The 23,976-nt window shown below is 38.8% G+C and overlaps 1 protein-coding gene across 2 annotated transcripts in view; it reads left to right on the top strand.

The window, feature by feature from the left end:
• The window catches only part of TNS3 (tensin 3), a 125,236-nt gene that overhangs the window by 49,688 nt on the left and 51,572 nt on the right, over positions 1–23,976 (top strand). For both annotated transcript variants that reach the window (XM_084222384.1, XM_084222383.1), the window contains one exon: positions 16,899–18,152. In XM_084222384.1, the coding sequence (XP_084078510.1) occupies positions 16,899–18,152 (1,254 nt within the window). The remainder of the gene's footprint in view (positions 1–16,898; positions 18,153–23,976) is intronic.

Raw genomic sequence — 23,976 nt, 5'->3', positions numbered from 1 at the left:
CATTTACAAGTTCTGCTTAGTTTAAACTTAGTTCAGATAAAAAGAGAATCTCCCCCAAAATGCTAAGGGCCAAAGAGAAATAGTTATACCTTACCTAAATATTGAAAGTCGTATGTTTAAAGACAAGAAGAGATGAGAACCCCGGTTCCCTAGGCCCATGAATTTTTTCTGTGAGGCTCCTGCCTCTCACTACCGGTATTTCCATTTCTGGGAACACTTGCCTCCACACCCCTTGGTATCAATGTTTTTAACAGTGCACAAGTTTATCTGAAGCGCAGATTGCACTTGTCTAATACTTCCAGGCTACTGCAGAGCCAATTTTTTGCTTCCAAAAGAAAAAATGCATTTTAATGTCCTCCAATTAATTTTTGTCTTGTCTCTGTAATAGGCAGTGTTGTTATCCCAAGGATTTATTCACTAGCCCTTTGTCAAAAGCTTTCATTACGTTTCTAAACTCAAAGACCACAGGGTGAAATTTGAGTGGTTTAATAGATGTTAATGTAGTTTATGCGACATATAAATGTTCTCTGCAGTTCTGCTTTCGTAAGACTGTGCAAAAGACGTCTCTCTTCAGCACAGCAGATTCAGATAGTAGAAACTAGGAGGAAGGTAACACATGTGACTGTGACTATGTGGCGGTTTCGGTTCAAAACGAGGGCAGAAACAACAATGAAGTGTAGCGGTTTTGGTCTGCCAATCTGTTTCCCAGCCAATGCACCAATTAATGTAGGGGGTCTAGTGCTGGCCAAATCACCAGTGTACCCGCTAGAATTATTTCTCATCTTCTGCTGTGAGATAAGGATTAGGAGGAGGGCAAAACAGGCTCAAAACTTTTAAGGGTATAAAGAGAACTTCATTAACAGAAGTTAAAGAAAAAAAAAAAAAAAGAAAATCATAAAAAATAACAATAATAAGAAAAAATAATAAGAAAATCAGCATAAACCTTCTGTTCAGAACACTTCTCTTCCTCCCACACCTTCTTTTTTTCTTCTACATTTACTGACAATGTAAAGAGACAAAACCTGGGACTTGCAGTCAGTTTACCACCTCTAAAACAGTCTTTTTTTAGTTCTCTTAGGAAGAGGAGTCTCTCTTACTATGCTGTGGAGACTTCTCCACATGAAACACTTCTCTCATGGTATTAATGTCACAGCAAATCAGCAGGTGCCCAGTAATCCGCAATTGTGAAGTCCCTCCCACATTTTGAAGTTTTTTCTCATAACTACCACCGTGGGTCATTTCAGCTTATTGGGGTACTATTTTAAGGATGACCTGTTTTAGTATAGAAACCCAAGTTCTCTTCCTTTATCTCCGGGAACAGAGGCTTTCTCCTTTCTTCCCTGGGGCAAAGTTCTGATCTCTCTCATCTATCTCTGTTCAAGCTTCTCTTTGGATTACAGCTCCTGCAACATCTGCTTATTTCAACACTGGTGCTTCTGCTCACGGCTGTAGTTACAATGCAACAGCCCCCCAATGCATTCTATGAATTATAGGGAAAAAATAAAGTCTGATCTATCAACTATACCTTCACCATAGCCTTACCAGAGAATTTCAGTCCAAGACTAAGGCATCTCCTCAGTCTCCTCCCATATAGAATTTGACTCCGTCTTCACTGACCTCAGTGTCCTGTGTTGTTTTCTTTACATTTCTTCACCCTTTCCTCTTCCTGATTTGGGAGAGAATTGGTGATTGTAAGTTTGTTTGTTCTCAAGTTTTATAAATGAAAACATTTATTTATTGAAAGAAATAAGTTTTTATAGAGTTCTGCAGTGTTGAAAGATTAATCTTGTCCAGACTCTGCAATCAAGGAAGCGCTGTGTCTCTCTCTGCTGATCACATGGTCCCCGCTGGCTCTACGCAAGCCATGCTGGCGGATGGTGCTACCCTGTGACTTTCCTTCAAGTGGGGCATTGGAAAAACTGCTGCCACTGCTTTTGTCCTTCTGTCCACAGCATAGCTAGGCTAAAAGCGGCTCGGCAAACAAAGTTAATTGTGAGCCGTGTTAAGACAGCTGTGGCCACATGGCACTGCCCCAGTCATGCTGATTTTGGCCTTGCAGTCCCAGGCACATGGCTGGTCCTGGCCTCGAGGCCACTCCCAGTTCTGATCCCGGCCATTTGCTTGCTCCCAGTGTTGGGATGGCCCCTGCTGGCATGGACTGAGGGGCTTTGCTGGGAAGGGGCCTGATCACACTGGGACGGGACCTGGCAGACTTTGCAGGAAGGGGCCAGCCCGGACAGTTACCTGTTCAAAGGCTGGAAGCAAGAGAGCTTTTCCCAGGCTTTGTTTGTTTCTGAGTGGGTTTTTCCACAGAGGAGTGTTCAACTCTTTTAAGTAGTTTAACCAGGTGTCAATCTTCAAAACTAGCCTGCTGATTGATTCCACCAGGTCCTCACAGAGAACCAACCCCGCAGCCCATGGACTCTCTCCCCAACTAAAAACCAAACAATCTGTTATACCACAACAGACTAGCATTAACTTAGGGGCCATGTAACACTGCTTTTTCAACCAAGCCTATATTTGCCCAGCTTATATGATTTTTTTAGTAGGTTTGTCTTTTAGCATGTGCCTGTTTCTTAGTCATGTCAGCTTCAATCTATGGTTGTTAATGTTGTTATTTAAACACTAATGTCCAAATCAATATCTCTTCCCATGTACAGATATGACAGGAAACTCCTCCTCACCCAATCTTACAACCTATTTAATGGACCAGGTTGAATAAAAAGGTGCACAAGATGATGCCTTAAGATTTTAGCCTTTTTATTTTTCAAATCCTGTACTGCATTAGTGCATAACTCTAAACTCCATATAAAGTGTTAGCTACTGTCTACACATTTTGGTCAGACAAAACAATTCCTCTAGGCCTGAAGCTCAAGGACAGCCTACAGCCTCAGGCTCCGAAAAGTATAAAGAAAATTGAATTGGGGGGGGGGGGGGGGGGGGGTGCAAAGTGGGGGAATATGACTTCATTACCTGAAGCTGTAATTGGAGGATTAACCTCTGATATGTAAATAGACCAAACTTATATCTGTCTGCAAAACTCGTGACCATCATTCATTTTGAGTGTAGCCCTTTGGGTAGGCTTCGTCTGCCCTTAATGTACCTGAAGGCCCTTCATTAAATATATCCACTTTTATTCTTGGAACTTTGACTGGCCTCTGTTTCTAGGTAAGCTCGAAAAAGGCATCAGAGGCAAGCCTCTGCCACAGGTGTTTTCCTTCCCTGCACCTGCTTCCTGAACAACTCTTCCTCCTTCTTTTGAAGGCAATAGGGCATCCCACCAGTTTAGCTTCATTAGACAAGGAAAAATAACCTTCTTGATGTTATAGGTATTGGATATATTTTAACACCATACTTGCTCGAGAGTAAAATTAGCATGGTAGCATCACAGATTAAAAGTGTAAGGAAGAAACAATCCAAAATGCCTTAGTACAAATCAGGATTTGATTCTTTCCTAAGACCAGGAAGAGCAATTAAATCCCCACTCTGTGTCCACACCAAAGTATGCGTACACTGAACTCCCTTATGCGTCATATAAATGTGAGTGTTAACTCTGGTAAACAAAGGAAATGCGAATAGATGGCATTATCAGTCGTGATGCCATTTGTACATGACGTAAGAAGTCACAGAATCATTACATGTGCATGGATGAACTTGAAGTAAGATACCAAATTAGTTATGAATGTCAAATGACAAATCTCTGGGAAGACTTACAGAACAAGAGATGGGTTTTTTAGGCCACTGTGAAGCAATAGCAATCCTTTTTCTGGTGAATCGTGAAGTAATCACATTGTTCTGATTGGGAGTAATTTCTGCGCTTTTGCTGATCTTTTAACATTATATGCCTGCCCTTTTTTGGCTAGACTTCTTTCCAGTGACTCTCTTGGTCCTGCTTGGTGGTTTCAGCTGGCCACTGCAATGCTCTTTTTATAGGGTAATGATTTTGTGATGTTCACACTTTTCTCCCTGTTGGCAAGCATGTTCTGTTGATTATAAAGCTTGTTCAAAATGCGTTTTTTTATTATGAAGGTGCTTTGGTCAGGAAGGCTTGATTCTATGACGAGCGTTGTTTTTTGAAGGAGGGCTCTTTCAGCAAATTTGTCATGCTGAGATTTATTTGGACTATCCTGTAACTGCCTGTGACAGTGTCTGGGACACTGGTTAATTAAACAATATGTGTAAGTTTCTACCATTGAATACTTACTGAAGAACTGAGGACTTTTCCTGGAAAGGTTTCTGCAGGAAGCATCTTCTACAAATAGTGATATGTAGAAAAGTTTTTTATTTCCTTGCATGTGTTTCCAAGATGGTGTTAATACAACCACCTCAAATATGTGCTGGTGGATTTTTTTCTTGACTTTGAAAAAGACCATAATAAAAGACAAGCCCTCCTGAGTCCCACAGTTTTAGATTTTAATGTCTGGATTTTGAAGAGGCACCTGTTATATTCAATAGTCTGTACAGAGTGAAGCTTAATACTCTGTGGTTTTTTAGCACTATAGACCACAGACACTTCTGATAGTAAATTGTGATTAAATAAATTCCTCCAAACCAGGAGATTATATTTTTTTAAGTGACAGAAGAATTTTAGCTGTACAAATAACAATAACAGTCTTTAGTGCAGTTAGCTCTAGTGCTTTGCTTGTTTTTTAATAATGGTAAGGGAAGCTTTACTAGAGTTAGTACAATTTGTTATCCATGTATTGATCCCAGAAAGCTGGGATCAAATGTTATCCAAATTGATCCCTGGACATCTCTATCCCTGCTCCAGCAGTTTCACTTAAGTGTTAAATATTTATCTGTGATTCTTTTTGTGTAAGGCTTAAGTTCTTTGCAAAGATTTTCCTCGACATCAGAAAGCTTTGGATCAGACTGCTAAGCAAGAGGAAAGTGAGAGATGGGGTAGACTGCAGGTCTACCTTCATATTTATCATACCTGCTCTAGATTCTGCATTCAGACATGGGCAGAATCCAAATGCTGAAGAAGAGTTCTAGTTCAGACTCCTTCCCGACTGAATAGATGGCAGCAACTTTCAGTAATCAGAGAGAAATTTTTTTGTCAGAACCCAATCCTATTTCTTACTGTTGACATGCTCTCCAACTGTGGAAGTAAAAGTTGCATTACTACATCTCTTTTTCATTGTTTATGTTTTCTCTGTTCTTGGAGTTCCAGGTACGAAGGATCTGTACAGCTTCTGAGATGGCCCAGAGCAGTGAAATCTCTCTCAAGTAGTATGGGCTAGATACTGTCTTTCTCTGTCTTATTTGAACCTTGAAGAATGTTGCCTAAACTGTTATCCTTTTAAGGAACTTGCTAAGCTTCTGAAGTTCATCTAAAGTTTTCTGTGTCAGGATATTCCCTGTGCTCCTTTCAGTAAATATGCATAAAATATTCTTTGTATGAAGAACTTTTGTTCTTAAGTCATTTAGGTACAGTATAAGTTTTCCACCAAATATATAATTTATGTTAGTATATGCTTATGTTGAACGTGTGTAGACCATCTTCAAACCTTTTTTTTACAAGAAATAAATACTATAATTATTATCATATAATGTCACCGTTAGGTCAGAGATGACACATAGTCGGATCAGAAGGCAAAGTGGGAAAAAGCCTCATTTATTTAATCCTCTCTTCTTTTATAGCTTATTTTGCTACAGGTGGACCTGATTGGTCATTTAAATAATACATTTCACATGATTGGCTAATTAACAAGACACCCATTTGTAAACAATCTTATGAGAAAAACAGCAAAACAGATTATTAGAAAAACACCATCTGCAGGTTGTTTTTAATATTTGACGATCATTGTTTATCACCAGTTCCCTAAAGCTTCCTAAGCTGATTCTGGGAAAACTTATCTAGCTTTCTCTCTCTCTGGCTGTCAGATCCACAATATAAGGTTACCCCATATTGCTTGTACTTTTGCTCTATTGCTCAAAAATAAATAACAAGTCTTTTGAGTCCCAGTGCAAAATCCTTCAAGTTCAGTTAATGAGTTAGAAAATCAAAGAGCTGTGCTAAACATATGTGTACCTGAACTTTCTTTTTTGATCTGTGTACTTATTTAGAAACACCCGAAGATCAATTTATTGTGCCATGGAGTGGTGGAGTAATTTTATTATGAATGGCAATACTGTGGAACTACATGTTCCATACATAAAGAAAGGAGTGAATCCATTATGTTGACCTTTTGGACAGCCACTTTAAGCGTTTCACTGTGGTTCTGTACAGTTTTCAGCAACCATGTAGAGCCATCATTGTTTTTCTGCTGCTTTATATTTGATGACCATAACTAATTTTTGCTGAAAGCCTAGCAGTGTAGTAAGAGAAATGCCATGACTCATGGTGTGTGTGCTGTTTCATCTGTTTGAAAGAATAATTATGAATTCTGAACATCAGCATTTGGAGTATGCGCTTGCAAATTATTGAAGTGTTCCTGAAGATGGGCTTTGTTTTTAATAGGAACAAAGGGAGATAGTTTCACGTAGTTTAGTGACATTGAAATACCCTTAAACTTTATTTAGTGTTTTGTTCTTGTGGCAATGTTTCTGTACTGTGATGTTATATTGCTCTTTTGCTGGTTATCCAAGCACAAGGTACTTCAGTTGAGTCTTTGCTTACAATAGCTGAAAAACTTTTGCAGAAGTAGAATCAAAATGACACAATAGCTTCTGTATATTGGGTGACAGTTGTAAATGTATCGGTCTATTCTTTGTACTTTGGATGGTGGAACAAGTATTATTTTCCATTGATCCCAGGTGGGCAGAAGTGGGATGCTAAATTACAGTAGTATTCTAGGGATGAGCCTGTGCTGGCTGACTCTGTCCATGTTCCATACTGGCTGAACAGCAGCCAGCCTCTGGTGAAGAAACTTGTACTTTGTGAAGCAGTTTTTTCTTGCTCCAGTGTAATTGTAAAAACATTAAAGTACAAATGTGATCCTTTTGACTGGCAAAATTCATCTTAACCTTTGCACAGATAAAGGTTCTCTCGGGTCATGGATGTCCTCTTTTCTGCTTCTCAAAAGATTCAAGGTTTAAGGACTTCATGTGATCCTGTGTGTTCTGTTTGTTAGCATTTTGCTAACAACAATCCCATCAGTTGTTTTCCTTTCAGTGTTTGTTCACATTTTGGTTTTGTGATAACATACCTTGTTTTCTTCCGCCTCTTTTATTTTTCTCTTATGCTCAGGGACTTGAGAAACTTAGCAAACCAAACAATTTCCTGATGACCTAGGTACTGCTCTACTGCTCTTTCATGTTGGAAAACTCATTTTGTTTAAAATGAACTGCATATATGAATATCAGGTTTGCTTGGGTCAGGTTAAGGAAAAAAGTGATCGATGACTTCATACCTTTCTCCTTCCTTTCTAGTTAAATTCTGTTACCATCAAAAAATAATTTTCTTAAAGCTCTTTAAAGACATATTAAAGGATTGCCAGATTAATGTTTATGAAACAGAAATTGATCTCACGGTCTTGAACCAATTTATGAAATCAGGACCTACTTACCTACTTTTTATGTCACAGCTTGAGAGTTGCACTAAATGCAATTCTAGGTCTCCAAATTGCAGAAAGCACTACAACTGGACAATGCCAGGTTCTAAGATGTCATGGTTTCACAATCCATATATTTTTCTCCAAATTTTTCATCAGTTCATTGTGATTGGTTCGTTTGCATGGCCCTTCTCTGCCACTCTGCACCAGTCCAGGTATCACCTATACTTGCAACAGGCAGCATAAAAATTTTGAAGAGGTGAATATTGTAGCCTTGCTTACAAAATTTAAATCTATATCTGAAGTGGATCAGACTGGTGAACCCAGTAATCCAGTTGACCTCAAATGTGGGAATGTGTGCACAGCCAGAAGTACCTAGTACTGCAAAAGGTGATGCATCCCAGGAGTCCTGGTACTGATAACAGAGGAAAGAAAATCGGTTGAGTGGTATGGTTAGAGAACATCTTTCTAAACATATCTATGGATAGGTTTAAGTAGTGGTTGTACCAAAGTATTCTTGTTACGGAACAGCAGCAAGAGCACCATATTGTTCTATATCTCAAACAATAAAATTTGAGCAGCATGGTGACCTGTCTGAATGAATCTGTGTCAGGTAAACTTATCCATAGGGTAAGTTAATTTATGCAGTGATGCTATTATGTTTTCTGTGTTTCTTCTGGTAATCTAGCTAGGTGCAGGTATCAGTGTTGAGCCTCAGCCTGTACTCAAGCATGCTTAGTGTTAATAGTCCAAAATCACTGGCATGTACATGCAGTTCAAGCTTATGAATGAGCAAAAGTATCATAGCAGCAAGCCCCTGAACCGGGAATAATTAGTATTGACTCCATGATTGCAGAATGCTGATCAATCGCTTTATTATATTATGCCAGGCCATGCCCATCGCCCTTGCAGACAGTCTGATACAGAGGGATCCAATTGGTCAATCAATCCAAACACCATCACCAGTGTCCAATTAAGAGATCATCCTTTGGTAAACAAATCTTCGTAACATATTCCACCTGTGCACAGTAACAGGTGCAGCAAGTGAAGATAAGAATTGTTTCTCATTTTTTTCTCTGAGCTTTCTCACAGCTTCTCAGGAAAATCCTGGGAGAGCTGTGTCTTTCTCTCTGTTCAGAGGATATGTGATTACCACACAAAAGAGGCCTGTAATTGAAGCAAGGAAAACAGTTGGGATTTTTTTCTCACAGAAAACGAAAATGCAGTAAGATTAAAAGTTACTGTGAGACACATGAGTTTGCATTAGGAGTTTTTAATATACTTCTCTGTTTCTTTTTATATCTTTAAAGCAATTGTGGGAGGTTTCAAATTTAACAGCAATTCTATATCATCCCAAAGGATCATCCCAGTTCTCTGGTTTTGGAAAAGTACTGCCAGCATAGCATGTGTTGTGTGCTTTGTGTCTTTTATCAGAATTCTGACTTGTTTCATGTGCAACCATTTACTGATTTGCAAGAACAGCAACACTTGAACTAAAAAGTGTGTACTTTCTGAATTAGGTTTGAACTTAATTTTTAACTCCTACGTAAACAATGAACAGGTAGATGTATTTTGGGGATACAAGAACCACTTTTATCCTTTGTTCAACTGAGAAGTCATTAAAGTGCTGACTGTCCCTGAAATAGAACATGAACATTGTCCGGGGGTACAGCTCTCTGGTGGCAGTGCATTTGTACGTTTGGAATTACGTTCAGAGGAGAAGTGTGTGGACTACTCTGTGGTGAGATACAGCTGTTACTAAAGGAGGAACTAACCGCTTCACTTCCCCTGCTTTGAAATTATTCATTCCAGAGACGGAGAAGGTAAAGCCTTCTGGGATCTGGGAGCTTGAGAGCAGCAGCCGCTAGGTAAAAATAAGTGTTACTGCTACAGGACTTCCAGAAAGCTTTTCCTGCCTGAGAATTCTGGCAATACACAAATTTTTGAAGATGTGGATTAGTGTCTAGCCTGATTGGTCAGTGCAGGAGAAGAACTTTTTCTAGCAGCTGTTTATTTTGGGAAGAATGATGTCAGTAATCTAGAAACTGAAATTCACTCAGCTTTGTTTTGATATTGAAACAGAATGTGAAAAGAGCCACTGTAAGGGAATAGCTTGTAGACAGAATTACCTTTGCAGCCAAGTTCTTTCCACTCCTCCTTTGCTGTAGTAGTTCAGATTTCATTAAACATGATTGCCTCCTCTGGCTCCTCCCTTGGCATTTACATTTTCATTTGCTTTTTCTGGCTGATACAAGTCTCACGATTCTTCAGCAAGACTACGAACCTCCAGGTGCAGAAACAGTGGCTGCAACTCAAACACCGGGAGTAGAGACAATTCTGGCCTTTTTAAGCTTGGGGATTTGCCCTAACTTTGGTCTTCCTATGTGCAGAGTTTTGCTTAGAGAATATTAGCTGATGTAAATATGCCAGTGATTGACTATTGCAGAAAATTCCTGGTCACGTCTAGTAAAGAGGTAAGCGGCTTTGTTGTGGTTCAAGGGCTGGGAATACAAACCACATGTATTTCTCTATGGATTTTGTAGGAGTTACAGAAGGAGAGTTTGTAAGGAATGAAGGCCTGTCTTTGTTAGAGAGAGAGTAAGGGAAAGACAAGCACACATAAAATAATTTAACTTCAAAAGAATGCAGCTCGGGACTTGTCCAGGTTTGCCTGAAGGTAAAAATATTTATTTATGAGCTTGATAAAAGATAATCCAGATCTTCTATAATGCTTCTTGCTGCAACATAAAAAAGGGTACAGCTTGAAAAAATTTGTGTATTTGCAATTATCTTTTTGTTCAGGTGGACTGGATCAGAACAGCTCTTGCTGAATTTGTGGTGTATTAGTTTACCTAGCTGGCTTTCATTTGTTATGTTTTCCCAAGTGATGAATGGACAGCAGGTAGCTGTGGGGACAAGTCAAAAGGCTTAGAGACTGAAATATTTTTAGTTCACAAGCCTGACTTTGGCTATTTGGATTTCAAGAAGCGAAGTGCCAGGAAAACACAGGCTTGGAAGGATGTCACTAAATTTGGTATGTGTTAGTATTTCAGGTCATAATTTTAAATAAGATACTCTTTGTGTATCAGGTAGAGGAGTGAAAATACACACATAACCTTTGCTCTGAGATTTTCACTTAGGAGAATCAGTTAGTGTGTGCATGTAATTCAGATTCAGCATGGGAATGTTGTTGGGCTTCAGCCTGGGCAGTTCAGAGAGTTGGAACAGCTCCTCGGAAGAGTGGACAGGTTGAAAGAAAGTGGGCCTCTTTGCTTTAGTTAATTAAATTGCAGCATTACTTAGGTCAACTCTGTTGCGATCTTGTTTTTTGACAGCTATGTTGCTGTGCATTTTAACTTGGAAAAAATGGTAGCAGAGATTGAGTCATGCATGGAGATGAGATACTGAATTTATAAGGCCTCTGTGGTGCCATTACTAAGCAAGGTATAAAGAATGAAACTTTTCACTGCTGTTATGGTTACTCATTTTCTTTTGTCAAAACTGTTCCCTGCCTATATGCATAGCTTTACTTTTACAATTAAGTTGGTTTTCACCTTTTTTGGTGAACACATGGATGAAGACCAGGGTAAAGCGAAATCCAAAAGTCTTAGTGCAGAAGTGTTCTAAAATTACGTTTAAGAAAAAGGTAGAATATAAAATAAAGAGGTTATATAATAGAAGAACAACTAGAAACCCTTGTATTTTCTAAGTTTGTAGTATTTGAATAGTTCATTTGTCCTAGTTTTATGAACAAACAAACCATAGATGTATATAGCTTTTATATACTTATGGTTGTAAAAATTTATCGTTGTATATATTTATAATTTTTATAGATATAATTTATAGTTTAGTAAGACCAAGTTCAAGGTGCTGCACCTGGGTTGGGGCATCCCCCAATATATCAATACAAACTAGGTCGTGAACAGATCAAGAACAGCCCTGCTGAGAAGGACTTGGGAGTGCTGGTGGTTGAGAGGCTGGACACAGCTCAGCAACATGCTCTTGCAGCCCAGAAAGCCACGTGTCCTGGGCTGTATCAAAAGCAGTGCTGGCAATAGCGTGAGGGAGGGGATTCTCCCCCTCCACTCTAGTGAGATCCCACCTGCAGTGCTGCATACACCTATGGGGCCCCTACCACAGGAAGCAAGACCAGCAGAGGCCACCAAGTTGGTTGGAAGGATGGATGGTTTTCCTTATCTCCTGTGAGGAAAGGCTGAGAGAACTGTGTTTGTTCAGTCTGGAAATGAGACAGGAAAAAAGGGGTGACCTAACTGCAGCCTTCCAGTACATGAAGGGAGCCCACCAGAAAGATGGAGGGAGATTATTTACAAGAGCATGTAGTGAGTGACAGGACAGTCTTTAAACTGAAAGAGGAGAGGTTTAGATGAGATATAAAGAATAAACAGAGGGTGGAGAGACACTGGAACAGGCAGCACAGAAAAATTGTGGATGCCCCATCCCTGGAAGTGCTCAAGGCCAGGTTGGATGGGGCTTTGAGCGACCTGGTCTAGTGAAAAGTGTCCCTGCCCATGGCGGGGGGGTTGGAATTAGATGATGTCTAGTCATCCCTTGCAACCCAAACAATTTTATAATATATTCTATGATGATAGTTAAGTTTAAAAACTCCAAATTAATCTAAGAATGTTTTCCTACAGCTGTGCAAATTAGAAAATAATTTTGATATGTTCAATATGCATTTTATTTTCACAATTAGAACCTGCAAGTTTAAATATCCAGACTCCTCAGGAACAGCTAGATTTTTGTTTAGCTATGAGTTTCATTCTTTCTTATCTGCTTATAATGCAGAGTGGTATTTTTTTGGTTCCTAAAAAGGCAGCTATCTATTAGAGCAAATTGTCTAGTTGCAAATAAATTATTTTGACCCACAATCACAGTTGTTTTCTTGTGAGGTCTAATAATATTGTATTCATAGTTAAATTTAGAACCAAAAATCAGCAGGTCCCAAACTCTTATGTTTCTCATTTCATTTGTACACACATAATATGGCTCCTCAAGTTCTAGCATAAATATCAAAAGTCATGTCTGTCAGGCTCACCATTGTACTTATGATCAATGAGACTTCTGTTTGGGAAACCATTATTTCAAGAAATTGCTTTAGGGATTGCAAGAAACGACTGCTCACTTTAAAATTTTAAAGGTTTATTAAACCTCAACAACACAACAAAGGACTGAATAAGGAAAAGTGGACAGCACTGTGAGCATGGCTGACTGCTAGGGGCTCATCCACAAAACGGCTGCTCTGCCTTTTATTATACCCCTGGTGTTGCATCAGGCAACCCTGGCCCCTCCCAAAGTCTGCCAGTCAACTCTTCTTTGCTGGTGGAAACCTTCTTGCAACTTTATTGGAGGTGAGGTGTTCCCCATTCCCAGTTGCCCCATGCAAGGGACATATGTGCATGGTCCCCCTCCACATGTCCCTGACAACCAAGGCTGTCTGGTGGCAGTAATACAGTGGGGGGGAAAGGGGACTATGGGGAGAATAGAGGGTGTCCAAATAACAAACTACAATAACATAACCATACATCAACAAAAATTTTCTTAACATACACACAATATTCATCCCTAAATTGTGAGAGCCAATTGTCATATTACCCATCTATAGTAGGATTTTTGAAACTTGGTAGTAAACCAGACTTTCAGCAGTAATGTTCTTTTTCCTAAAATGGTGTCCCACCATCAATGTGGGGTGACCCAGCCCTGGGACTGGTTCAGGCTTTGTGCTGCTGGCAGAGTTTGGAAAATTTACTCCAAAACAGTTTCTGATTGTGAAATTCAGTTTTTTGAGTTGCTATTTTTGTGAGCCCAGAAAAACCTACCTAAACAACCTCTGAGGAAGTGAAACCTCTGCCTTGAGCAAAAGCCACTAGGGAAAAGAGAATCTGGCTTGGGTGCTCCAACTTTATAAAGAAACCCTGGCAGCCTCTGGCGCTGTTTCCAGACACAGAACTGGGTCTTAAGGAGACAGTTACAATCTTGGGCACAGATAGATATGCTATACAATAAAATTTTGGTTACCCAGGTGAGATAGCTTGATGGTAAATTTAAAAGCTATTTATTTCATAAAGTTATTTATTTATTTAAGTTGTTATTATTATTTATTTATTTATTAAAGTTGTTTATTTCTAAAAGCTTTTAAACTTACTTAAAAGCTGTCTGAGAATCCTGAAGTAGTTTAAGGCTAAGGCTAAATTAAGGCTACTAACACATATACATGCAGTATTCATTTTCTGTTTGTGAGTTTTGCCTTTTTTTTGTTTGGGGTTTTTTTGGGTTTTTTGTTTGTTTGGTTTGTTTTTTTTTTTTTCCTAAGTGAAATTTAAAGTAAGCTGTACTTGTGTCTCTTCTTCGGAGTAGAAGCTGTACAATTTACAGCTGGAAGACCCCCAAATATTTGGGGTTGCCTAGCATTCCTAGCAAGATGCAGAATAAATGTGATAATTTTGTACTAGTGGAAGAAGTACTGGACAGGGTTTTCTCTGAATCTTACAGAGTGCACATGTGCAAGACCTTTGGGTCAGTGTCCGCTGTCAGTGTGTTTGTCTTTTTGTCTGTACTTCTGCCACTAGGCTTGTATGGTACTGTATGATGGTACTGGAAGGGCTAAGAGAGGGAGATACATAAAGGTTTTCTGTTGTTTCCATGGCTGTACTTGAGAATTTCACAGTTTTTTTCTACTTACCATTTCTGCAAGGAGAACCAAATCTGCATGCTGGAATGTTTGAGCTTGTGTGAGGTATTGTATTTGGTCTGGCTGAGCTGGAGTAAATTGTCCTTTGGAAGCCCTCACAGTGCTGTGCTTTGCATTGGTAGCCCGAAAAGTGTTGGTAACACACCAGTGTTTTGCCTGCTGCTGAGCAGCACTGGCACACCATCAGCACTGTCTCTTTAACAATTCTCTCATACCCTCCTCCCATCCAGAGGGCTGGGAGTGGGCAACACCCTGGAAGGGCACCCAACTAGGTAAAAACAGCTGACCCGAGTTAACCAAAGGGAAATTCCATACCATATGATGTCAGCTCAGATATAAAAGCTGTGGCAAGGAAGAGGAATGGGGGCCTTTGTTACTTTACAATGTTTGCCTTCTGGAGCAACCGCTCTGTGTGGAAGTCCTGCTTTCTGGGAAGTGGCTGAACATTACTCTCTGCTGGAAGGTAGAGATCACTTCTTCCCCCCTTTGCTTATGCATGCAAACTTAAAGTTTTTTCTTGCTTTAATAAACTGCCTTACCTCAACCTTTTCCACCTTATTTTTGTCTCTGGTTCCCTGGGAAGGGAAGTTGATAAAGTGGCTTGGTAGGCATCTGGCATGAGAGCCAAGGTCAACCCACTACAGTATTTAGTCTGACTAGCATTTTTGAAGCATAGAGCCTAGTTTTGAGTAACAGAACAGTCAGACAAGACTTTGTAATTTGAACTATTACATTACTATGTACTGGTTCTGTACTACTTCACTGCATTCTAGTTCTGACCTGTTTTCAAGTCTGTATTTTATCAGGATATACAACTATTCCAAACAAAACAGGGTTTTTTATTGTTTTCTAGATTTTTAACTCAAAACCAAGCATACAGTAAAAAAACCCCGCTTAATAGTTACTCTTAGTTCTGTTTTTTTTTTTTTAATTTTTGTTTTTAAAATCCTGCAGTTTATTGTGGTACTGTATCAAAATACTTCACATGAAACACCAAGTATGCTTCATAGTCCTGGAAGGTCGTGGGAGCTGATGAGAAGTCACAGCGTGAAAGAGCCTGAGAAACTGTCTGTTGCTGTTTTTTTGATACATCTTCTTTTAAAAATACTGTTTTTAAGTATCTGTATACAGACATTCAGCCTCACGCATAGCAGCCCTTTTCAACATGGAATTTACACATCAGACTTGATCCACAAAGAAATTTTACAGCAAGGGGAGTTGCTTTCCTTTTTGCTCAGTTTGATAACTTTTTCTGAAAAGGAGTATTTTGGTGTTCTGCATGTGCTGTTTTTAAAATGAACATGAGACAAACAATAGTTCCTGGTCCTTAGAAAGTAAAAGATTGTCCTTTAGTTTAGCTGAAATCTATTAGAACTATTGTATAACCTTTATTATGTAAGTATTTTAACTGATGGAACCTTGTCAGTGATTTGTCCCCAAAGCTTCTTCCAACCAGACCACTTTTCTTGCCATTATAAAGACAAATGAATTAGTTATCATTGTGAGTACAATTTCTGCATAATGCTTTTTCTAAATGGGTATTGCCTAGAAAAGTTTCCTAGTTTGGAAGTTCATGATCATGATTTCATTATACATATATTTTGAAAATGTGTGGTAGAGTTGATGTTGAAATGCTTTGGGCTCTCTATAGGGCTTTTGATTCTGGAACTACAACAGATGTAGTTGATGGTAACCTTTGAGAAAAGTCTGCCTGTTCCTAAATTGTAATGGTTCAATTTTCTTAATCTCAAACCAATCTCAGACTATGAGTATTAAATGTTTTTCAGAAATATCTGCTTAATATAAATATTCTGGTACATGAACGATGTCATTTGAAAGCGGAGCTACTTACTTTACTTTCTCGGCTTTACAGACATTAGACGTATTTATTCCTAAAACTTTCCTTGAGAAATAGAATTGTGCTCATTTTCAGCACTGGATAAAAATTCAGTAGCCATACTTTAAGCTCATGTTGGTCTAACCTTTGTGATGTTATAGGTGTGCTGAGTTAGATGGGAGTAAGGCAACTATAGTTACTTCTGTTACTTCAGTTCATTAGTCCTTCTTTGAAACAAAAACATGACATGCATACCAGATCCTTTATATATGTAGAAATGTCATACTTTTAACATTTACTTGTGCCTTGTTTTGTGTAGAGATTTTATTCCAAGGACTGCAGCTCTGATTAAAAGCTTGTCTTCTCCTTGCACCACCAAGAAAAGGAGAAAATTATTCTTTGTAGTATAGTCAGATCATCAAGTAAAAATGGACTAAGTAATAATTACATAATAGATATATGTATTAAAGGCAAGTCTTGCTGGTAGGTTTCTGCTATTCTTGCTTTGAATGGAATGCATAGTAGCTACTCTCAAATTTCTAGTACTATAATGGGGGATTCTTTAAATTAGTATGAAGAGTTTGTGGTGCCATAAACATGAGCTCAAAACAGAATAAAAAGAGAGGATTTTATTTGATCTTGAGCTACAAGTGGCATATTGTATTTCCATCAAGAAAAGTCTTGTGAAATTAAAGAAGATAATGTCATTGGTATTTGCTGTAGTTATAGAGTTGATTTAGTTTTGCAGAAACAATACCGTTAGTGTTAACAATACTTGTGGCATGACACTAGTCAAAGCCCTTATATGATGCCTTGTCCTTATCTCTCCTTTTCCTTTTTACTTGTACCTCCACAGTGTTGCATACCCAAGGTCCCATTGATGGCAGTCTGTATGCAAAAGTAAGAAAGAAGAGCTCTTCAGACAGCAGCATCCCTGGTGTTGCTCAGGGTGTTCATGTTGCAGGCAGTCCTGATCACAGTGATCATACCCTGTCTGTCAGTAGTGATTCTGGACACTCCACAGCTTCCATCAGAACAGACAAGACTGAGGAACGCCTTGTCCCAGGAGTTAAATGGGGTTTGAGCCCACAAGAGAAGGCAGAACTGGACCAGCTACTTAGTGGCTTTGGTCTGGAGGATTCTGTCAGCACTGCCAAGGATATGACTGATGCTCAAAACAAATACAGTGCTACTCACCACATAGTGCCAGCTTACATTCACATGAATGAAGTCACCAAAATGAAGGACAGGGAGACTGATATTCTGGATGATGAAATGCCTAATCATGACCTTCACAGTGTGGACAGCATTGGGACATTGTCTTCCTCAGAAGGGCAGCACTCCACCCACCTGGGGAACTTCAGTTGCCACAAGAGCAGTCAAAACTCACTTCTTTCAGATGGCTTTGGAAGTAATGCTGGGGAAGAGCATCACAATGCTTTTGCTGCAGACCTGGGAATTGGTGTGGATTCAGTCTTTGAGAGGTCATTTGGAAGCACTGAGCCAAAGACAACTGAGCAACAGAATCCTTCTATCTCACCCCATCCACAAGCCTATGGCGCAAGTAACTACTCTACTCAGACCTGGGTACGCCAGCAGCAGATGGTCACTGCTCACCAATATGGTTTTGCCCCAGGGAATGAAATTAGGGTTGGCATTCATAACACTGTGGAGAATTTAGGCAGTGTCCAGAGCCAGTCCCAAGTCCCAGATGCTCCAGCACGTAGCTGTAGCAGCAGAGATGCTGTGCAGAGAGGGCTAGGAAGCATGCTGGGTGCTGCAGAAGCTGAAGAACATGCAAATGCTGATAATTTTAAGTCAAGGCAAATGCCTCAGAGGAACAGAAATGGCCTGGATCTAGGACAAAATGCTGGGGACTTGCCAGCTTCTCCAACTTTGGATATTGATCAGTCCATTGAACAATTGAACAGGCTGATCTTGGAGTTAGACCCTACATTTGAACCTTTCCCAACCCACATTAACACTCTCACCACAGACAGAAATCAAGTAAATGGCTTCAGCAACCTTGATGCACACATGGAAGAGCTTAACAGTAGTTCTGGTTTCCACGACAAAATTGAGGTCAGGAACAGGAATGCCTCTGGACATGGTAAGCTGTAATACTTTCTGAAAATCGTTCTTTTTCTAGCACCTGTGTGTTCATTATATGGTACAGCAGGACCCTCGGGTCATTGCTGACAACTTTGACAATGATTATCAAGGGATTATTTCTGATGTCCTCTTTACATAATCATCCAAGATATGGAATCAAAGGTTGTAAGGTAAGTGAGTTTTGCAGGTACTTGCCTTTTTGCTTGAAAAAAGTACCGTTCAGCAAGTTCTTACCTGTTATAGATGATGTCTTGGGATTATTTTGCTGTTGTGATAATAAGTTAAAAGGGAGCAGAATTTGTACATTGAGACATTTTTAGAAGGCATTGGTGGTGTAGGTTTTTCATTATTACAATTTCCATTTAAGTTAGGAGAAAAAGTTCCAACCACTTTATCTTCAAATACAGTGTAATGATGCTGGTATTAAATTTCTATGCAATGTTTTCACAAATAATATAATATTTGCCAGTAAAGTATTTTAAGACATGCTCCTTTGGAAAGTTTTCTGTTTAAAAATGTACAAATCACAGTGCTTGTTTGTTATCTCTGACTCTGAAATGATTACAGCTGGTGAAATTAAATACACAACACTTGCTGACTGTGTTGCCTAAGTAATGCTACTAGAACTAGCAGCTTTGCAAAAGGATGAGTAGTCTGCCTCTGGCTAAGTCCACTAAACCTGTTATTAATGGTCAACCTAAAATTTGTGACAAATAAGGCCTGTCCTACTGTCATGTTTGAAAATTTTATGGGGTCTAATTTCTCTGGCAAAACATATGCCCTTGCCTCCCTTTCTCCCCTTCCATCTTCCTCTTCCTCCTCTTCTTGTCTTCAGCCGTGGTGCAATGAAAGACTTGCTCAGATCCAGTCCCGAGGATTTGGTTGAGTGTTAGCCGGCATGACAGAAATCTGCCCATGGCCTCACTGGACACAGAAAAGTTGCTCCAGCTCAAGCCCATAGGATACGCTAAACCATGAATGTGCCTGACTAGTGTGTGGTGTCTGCTCATGGGCAAACCTATGTGATGAAGGATGGTGATTCTTGTAGGGAAGGTGAAATCACAGTTCTGTGCTTAGGAGGGTAACCGAAGACTGAAGAAGTCCAAAAATCCATGACTAATAAATGTGAGATATTCGCTGCTTATTTTTAATACACAGTATGTATTTTGTGGCATTAGTTTGTAATTCTCTTGATCTTTCCAAATTATTAGCTGATGGACAAATTGAGATTTTTCCAGCAGGAGAGAACTCTTCTCTTTATAGACAGTAAATCTACTGAGGGGGATAAAGAGATCATTTAGAATAAGTCACCTTTTACAGTTCAGTGTTTGAATATATGAAGCTTAAAAGAGATACGTGACATTTTCTCAGAGATTCTGGTCATCTTGAAGTAGAAGTCACTGTAATTTCCCTTCCATTTTTAATGTCAGGTAAATAAAGACCAGTGAAAATAATTGTGCTTGGGGAATGTTCTGGAAGAGGTTTTGTTTTAAAGAATTAAATGATGGAATTTCTGTATTTAAGGAAATCAAATATAAATGTATAGACAGCATTTTAAATTCTGGATATTTGAGGGAAGGTATCAGGGCACAGTAGAAGAGGAAAGACTTTAGTAGTCAGGAACATAAGAATAGCCTTTAATTAAACAAAATTAGAAAAATAATTTGTATAGCTTCAGAACAATAATAATTTTTTAAGTTTGTCTTTATGTCAAGTGCTAAAATGTTCCATTTCTGACTTCTGCAAGTAACATTCAATTTATACTAGCAAGAGCTTCATTTTAAAACTACTCAGAGTTCTAGAGGTAAAACAACACAAATATGTGGTATGCTGCCACCTCTGCATGAGACCAGGAGGTCACCAGCACGTACTGATTTTCTAAGTGCTGTAGAATTTATATATTTACATATCAGGACTTGCCCCACTGAAATATACAGAATCATATGTTTATTCATGCATGGTGTGCGCAAACCAGCATGGGGAAAAAGCTATTTGCCTGAATGAATATTAAGAATGAGGAACACTGGAATGTTTCTCTGTATATACACCACTGTTCTGAATCACTGGATTGAGAACTGGGTGCATATCAGGTCTCAGAGGGTTGTGGTCAGTGGCACAGATGGCTGTAGTTCAGGGGTCTAAATCCAGTCATGTTTAATGTATTAATCAGTTGCATGAAGGGGTAGAGTTCCTCCTCAGCAAGTTTGCTGATGCATAAAACTGGAGGAGAAGCCATACTCCATAATATGTTGAATGTGGTTTATCTTACTTTGGAGTAGACTCATAGAATTTTATAGAATTAGGATAAGTAGGGGAACATCCAAGGCACTTAATTAGCTGTTTAAACTAGTGTAGCATAGGAGCTGTAACTGATGGCACAAAGAAATGCTGGCTGCCATGGGAATGAAGAAATAGCAAATAATAATGGATAATGAAAACAACAGTTGCTCACAATGGCTGATCGTACAGAGTCAGGTTTTAGAGGGAGCTCTATACTCTGTGACTTAAACAGTCCTTGACCTAAGAAGTATATTAATAGAACGAATTGGCCTGTGATAAAGAGACTTGGCATATTAGGACTGAATGGTCTGAGTGAGGTTGATTGGATGAATGAGACATTTTGTGTGAATCTCTTCAATGGGAGGAGCGCCCAGTGCTGGAGGTGAATGAGATCAGTGTGATACATGGTGTGTGTGTGTGTCTAACTTGAGGGCTGCGTTAAAGGAGGATGGTGGAATTGTCTGGTTTCCTGCATGAGTGGTTTCCTGCATGAGTGGTTTCCTGCAGAAAATACATGCCTTAAAAGTGCATGCATGTTTCCAGTGCCCTGCAAAGCTGGAAGAATGTGCCTAAGAATGAAATGTGTGTGTCAGCTGGGATGTACATTATGATGCATTCTTGCTTCTGTTTGCGCATATGATTCTGCACTGACTGACAGATAGGCAACTACCTCTCCTTTCATGCTTCTTCCTACTTGTTTTTATACACCTGTATCCTTAGCATAGGTCAACCTGGCACAAACTACTGACTGCCCATGTAACAGAGTTCTGGGTTCTCTCTGAAATGATTTCTTGCATTAAGTGCTTAGGATTTTTGGATCATTGAATTTCTTTTTGCTAGGACATATCTTTATGAACCATGCAGAACAATGGCTGATGACCTCTTCTCTCCTTCAGTGTCATGTGTGTTGCTTATCAGAGGTGAATCACTGCACTGTTTATTAAGATTTTTCCAATTTTTTTTTTTTTACATAAGTTGAGTTATGCACAGATGTGTTTCTGATAGTGAATGAAGCTGCTGTTTACTAATAACACAGTGCTGCAGTAGTGCTTAATTTTAAATGACAGGAAGTTAGAACATGAAAAAATTTTGATGTGCATATAAGCTTTTCTTTCAGCCTTATATTCCCCGTTTACTTCACTCTCTGTGTATTCTTTTATGCCTAATAATTAACACATGACCTCAGTCTACTGCTAAGGATATTAGTAAGACTTATTTTCTCAAATCAGCCACCTGTTATCACAAGGCTTATGCTTGTTCAGTAAAAGAGGAAAGTGAAATCAAAATTTTGCTTCAACCTACAAAACTATAAAAGCAAGAATTTGTTAATAAATGTAGAGGACAGTAATGTTTTTACCCATTTTCATTATAACCTACCATCCTTGTCACCCATGTCTCATCTGTGTACCCCACCTTTTCACTGTTAAAATGTTAAAATTTGCATCTTTAGAAAAGTATTAGATGCAGGTGAGGAATTGTGTGATCACATGAAGGCAGAACACAGAAGCACATGCATTCAATATTTTGGGCAGCCTGTTTCAGTGACTGTGACCAAGATATGCATTTCTACCTAAATTTGCCAGCATGAGGAAAAGAGGTTCTATATTTGCCATAAGGTTGAAATGATATTGTTGCTCTCATGTAACTCTAATTCTTCTTCCTGCATGAGTGATGGCCATAAGGTTGAAATAATATTGTTGCTCTCATGTAACTCTAATTCTTCTTCCTGCATGAGTGATGGTGTTTGAAATTACCATCTCAAAACTTGGCTAGGTTACCTACTTTAGGAATTACACAGATACACAATTCATACAGTCTTATATTTTGCTTGGAGTTTATCAGCTCAACGCAGAATTGAGCATTAAACAAAGCCTCCCTCTCTCAAAAAAATAATGCAAAATGAATAAAACTGAGGTGGCTTAGGATCTGATTACATGTCTGGAATACCTTCACAGATCTTTCCTCTGTCAAAAATAAACCTTTGGAGATGGTCCAAGATACAGTATCGTAAATCATACTTCAGCTCTTTGCAGACAAAGGAGAGAGAAAGAAATCCTTTTTGCATACCTTATTAAATAAATTTTATAAAAGCATTGAACTGTTGCAGATGTTCCCATTTACTGTGCTATTCTGTGGGTAAGCACAGTCCCTCTAAAATAAATTGTGAAATGAGGGAAAAACAAAACTTGTCAAACTTCTCACCTGCTTTATTTGTATGTAAAGTACACTACAAAACTGGTCATTTCTGTTGGACAGGAAAATTTTGGTGCCTGGCTTGGGAGTTAATTTTACAGTGGTTAAGAGTAAATTTGAATTTTTAAGTTATAACTGAACTAGATTCAATTTTTAAACTAAATTAAATAATTTTTTGAGCTACAGTTAAAAATTGAATTTTAGTTACATTTAGCAGCACAATAATTTTTAATTTATGTCATGTACTTACACCATACATTTTTAAGAGTCTTGTAGTTTTCAGCATGTGGGCCTGAGTGTATCATCATTATGAACTCTCTCTATGGGTTTGGAGATACCCAGTCTGGATTTTCCACTGGTCTTGCTTCCCATTCTTAGCATAATGTAAATGGGCTATGAAACTAAAGTGACAGATCTGCAAAGCTGCTGTGTCCTATGTTTGATGGTCTACTTGAATTTGGGGTAGAGTTTAGACCTTTTCATTTGCTTGTTAGACTAATTGGTTATAAGGAGTTTACACTCCTAGTCTACTAGCTGTTAAAAATTGGGGTTAAAAAGAATAGTTTGCTTGTTAGTAATTGCTAATTGCTAATTATTGCTAATTATTTTTTCAAGAATAAAGGGATTTTCTGACTTCAGTGGCAGTTTAGGTTACATTCAATGCCCTAACCTTTCTAAAATGTATCACAGGCACAGCATAGTTGGCTTTTGTTCTAATTAATAGTTTTGAAACAGTGTTCCTAAAGATCTTGGAATCTGAAAGTGTGGGCATATCAAGATCCTTGTTTAGTACTCGCATCACTAATCCACCAAGGTCATGGGTTCAATCCTCATACTTCATTTAAGATTTGGACTCAGTGATCCTGCTGGGTCTCCTCCAACTCAGAATATTCTGAGATTTTGTTTTTGAGCTGGCTATGTATTTGATTATCTTTTTCCACCACAGCAATATTTAGTTCAAGTTTTGTCATGCTGTCTTTGAAGTTACTTTTTCTTTCAGTATGTCATAATGATTCTAAAGCTGATTCTAATTTCTTAAAGTAGATTTGCTATGGTTTAAGTATAAAGCTGTTTTGAAAGCTTGATCATTCCATGCCTTCTTTAAAAACCTTAAAAGTCGTAGAAGATAAATGGTGGCAAAGGAGGAGATCACTTTCAGTTTGGATAGTGTTGTTGGTAACATTTTTAGTATATGGGATACTCCCTGAAGGCTCCTTTATTAGAAGTGAACTTACTTTCCTTGTTGCGTTCTTAAGCCTCATGTTGCATTGTATCCCCTTGTTTCAACAGTAATTGATAGGTCTTTTTAAACTGCTGCGTAGGCATCGACTTCTGGAATTTCTGCAATG

The sequence above is a fragment of the Fringilla coelebs genome (genome assembly GCF_963513975.1).
Source record: "Fringilla coelebs genome assembly, chromosome: 1".
In the NCBI taxonomy this organism is placed as follows: domain Eukaryota; kingdom Metazoa; phylum Chordata; class Aves; order Passeriformes; family Fringillidae; genus Fringilla; species Fringilla coelebs.
The sequence above is the reverse complement of the archived record's forward strand: the minus strand, read 5'-3'. Positions and strand labels throughout refer to the sequence as shown.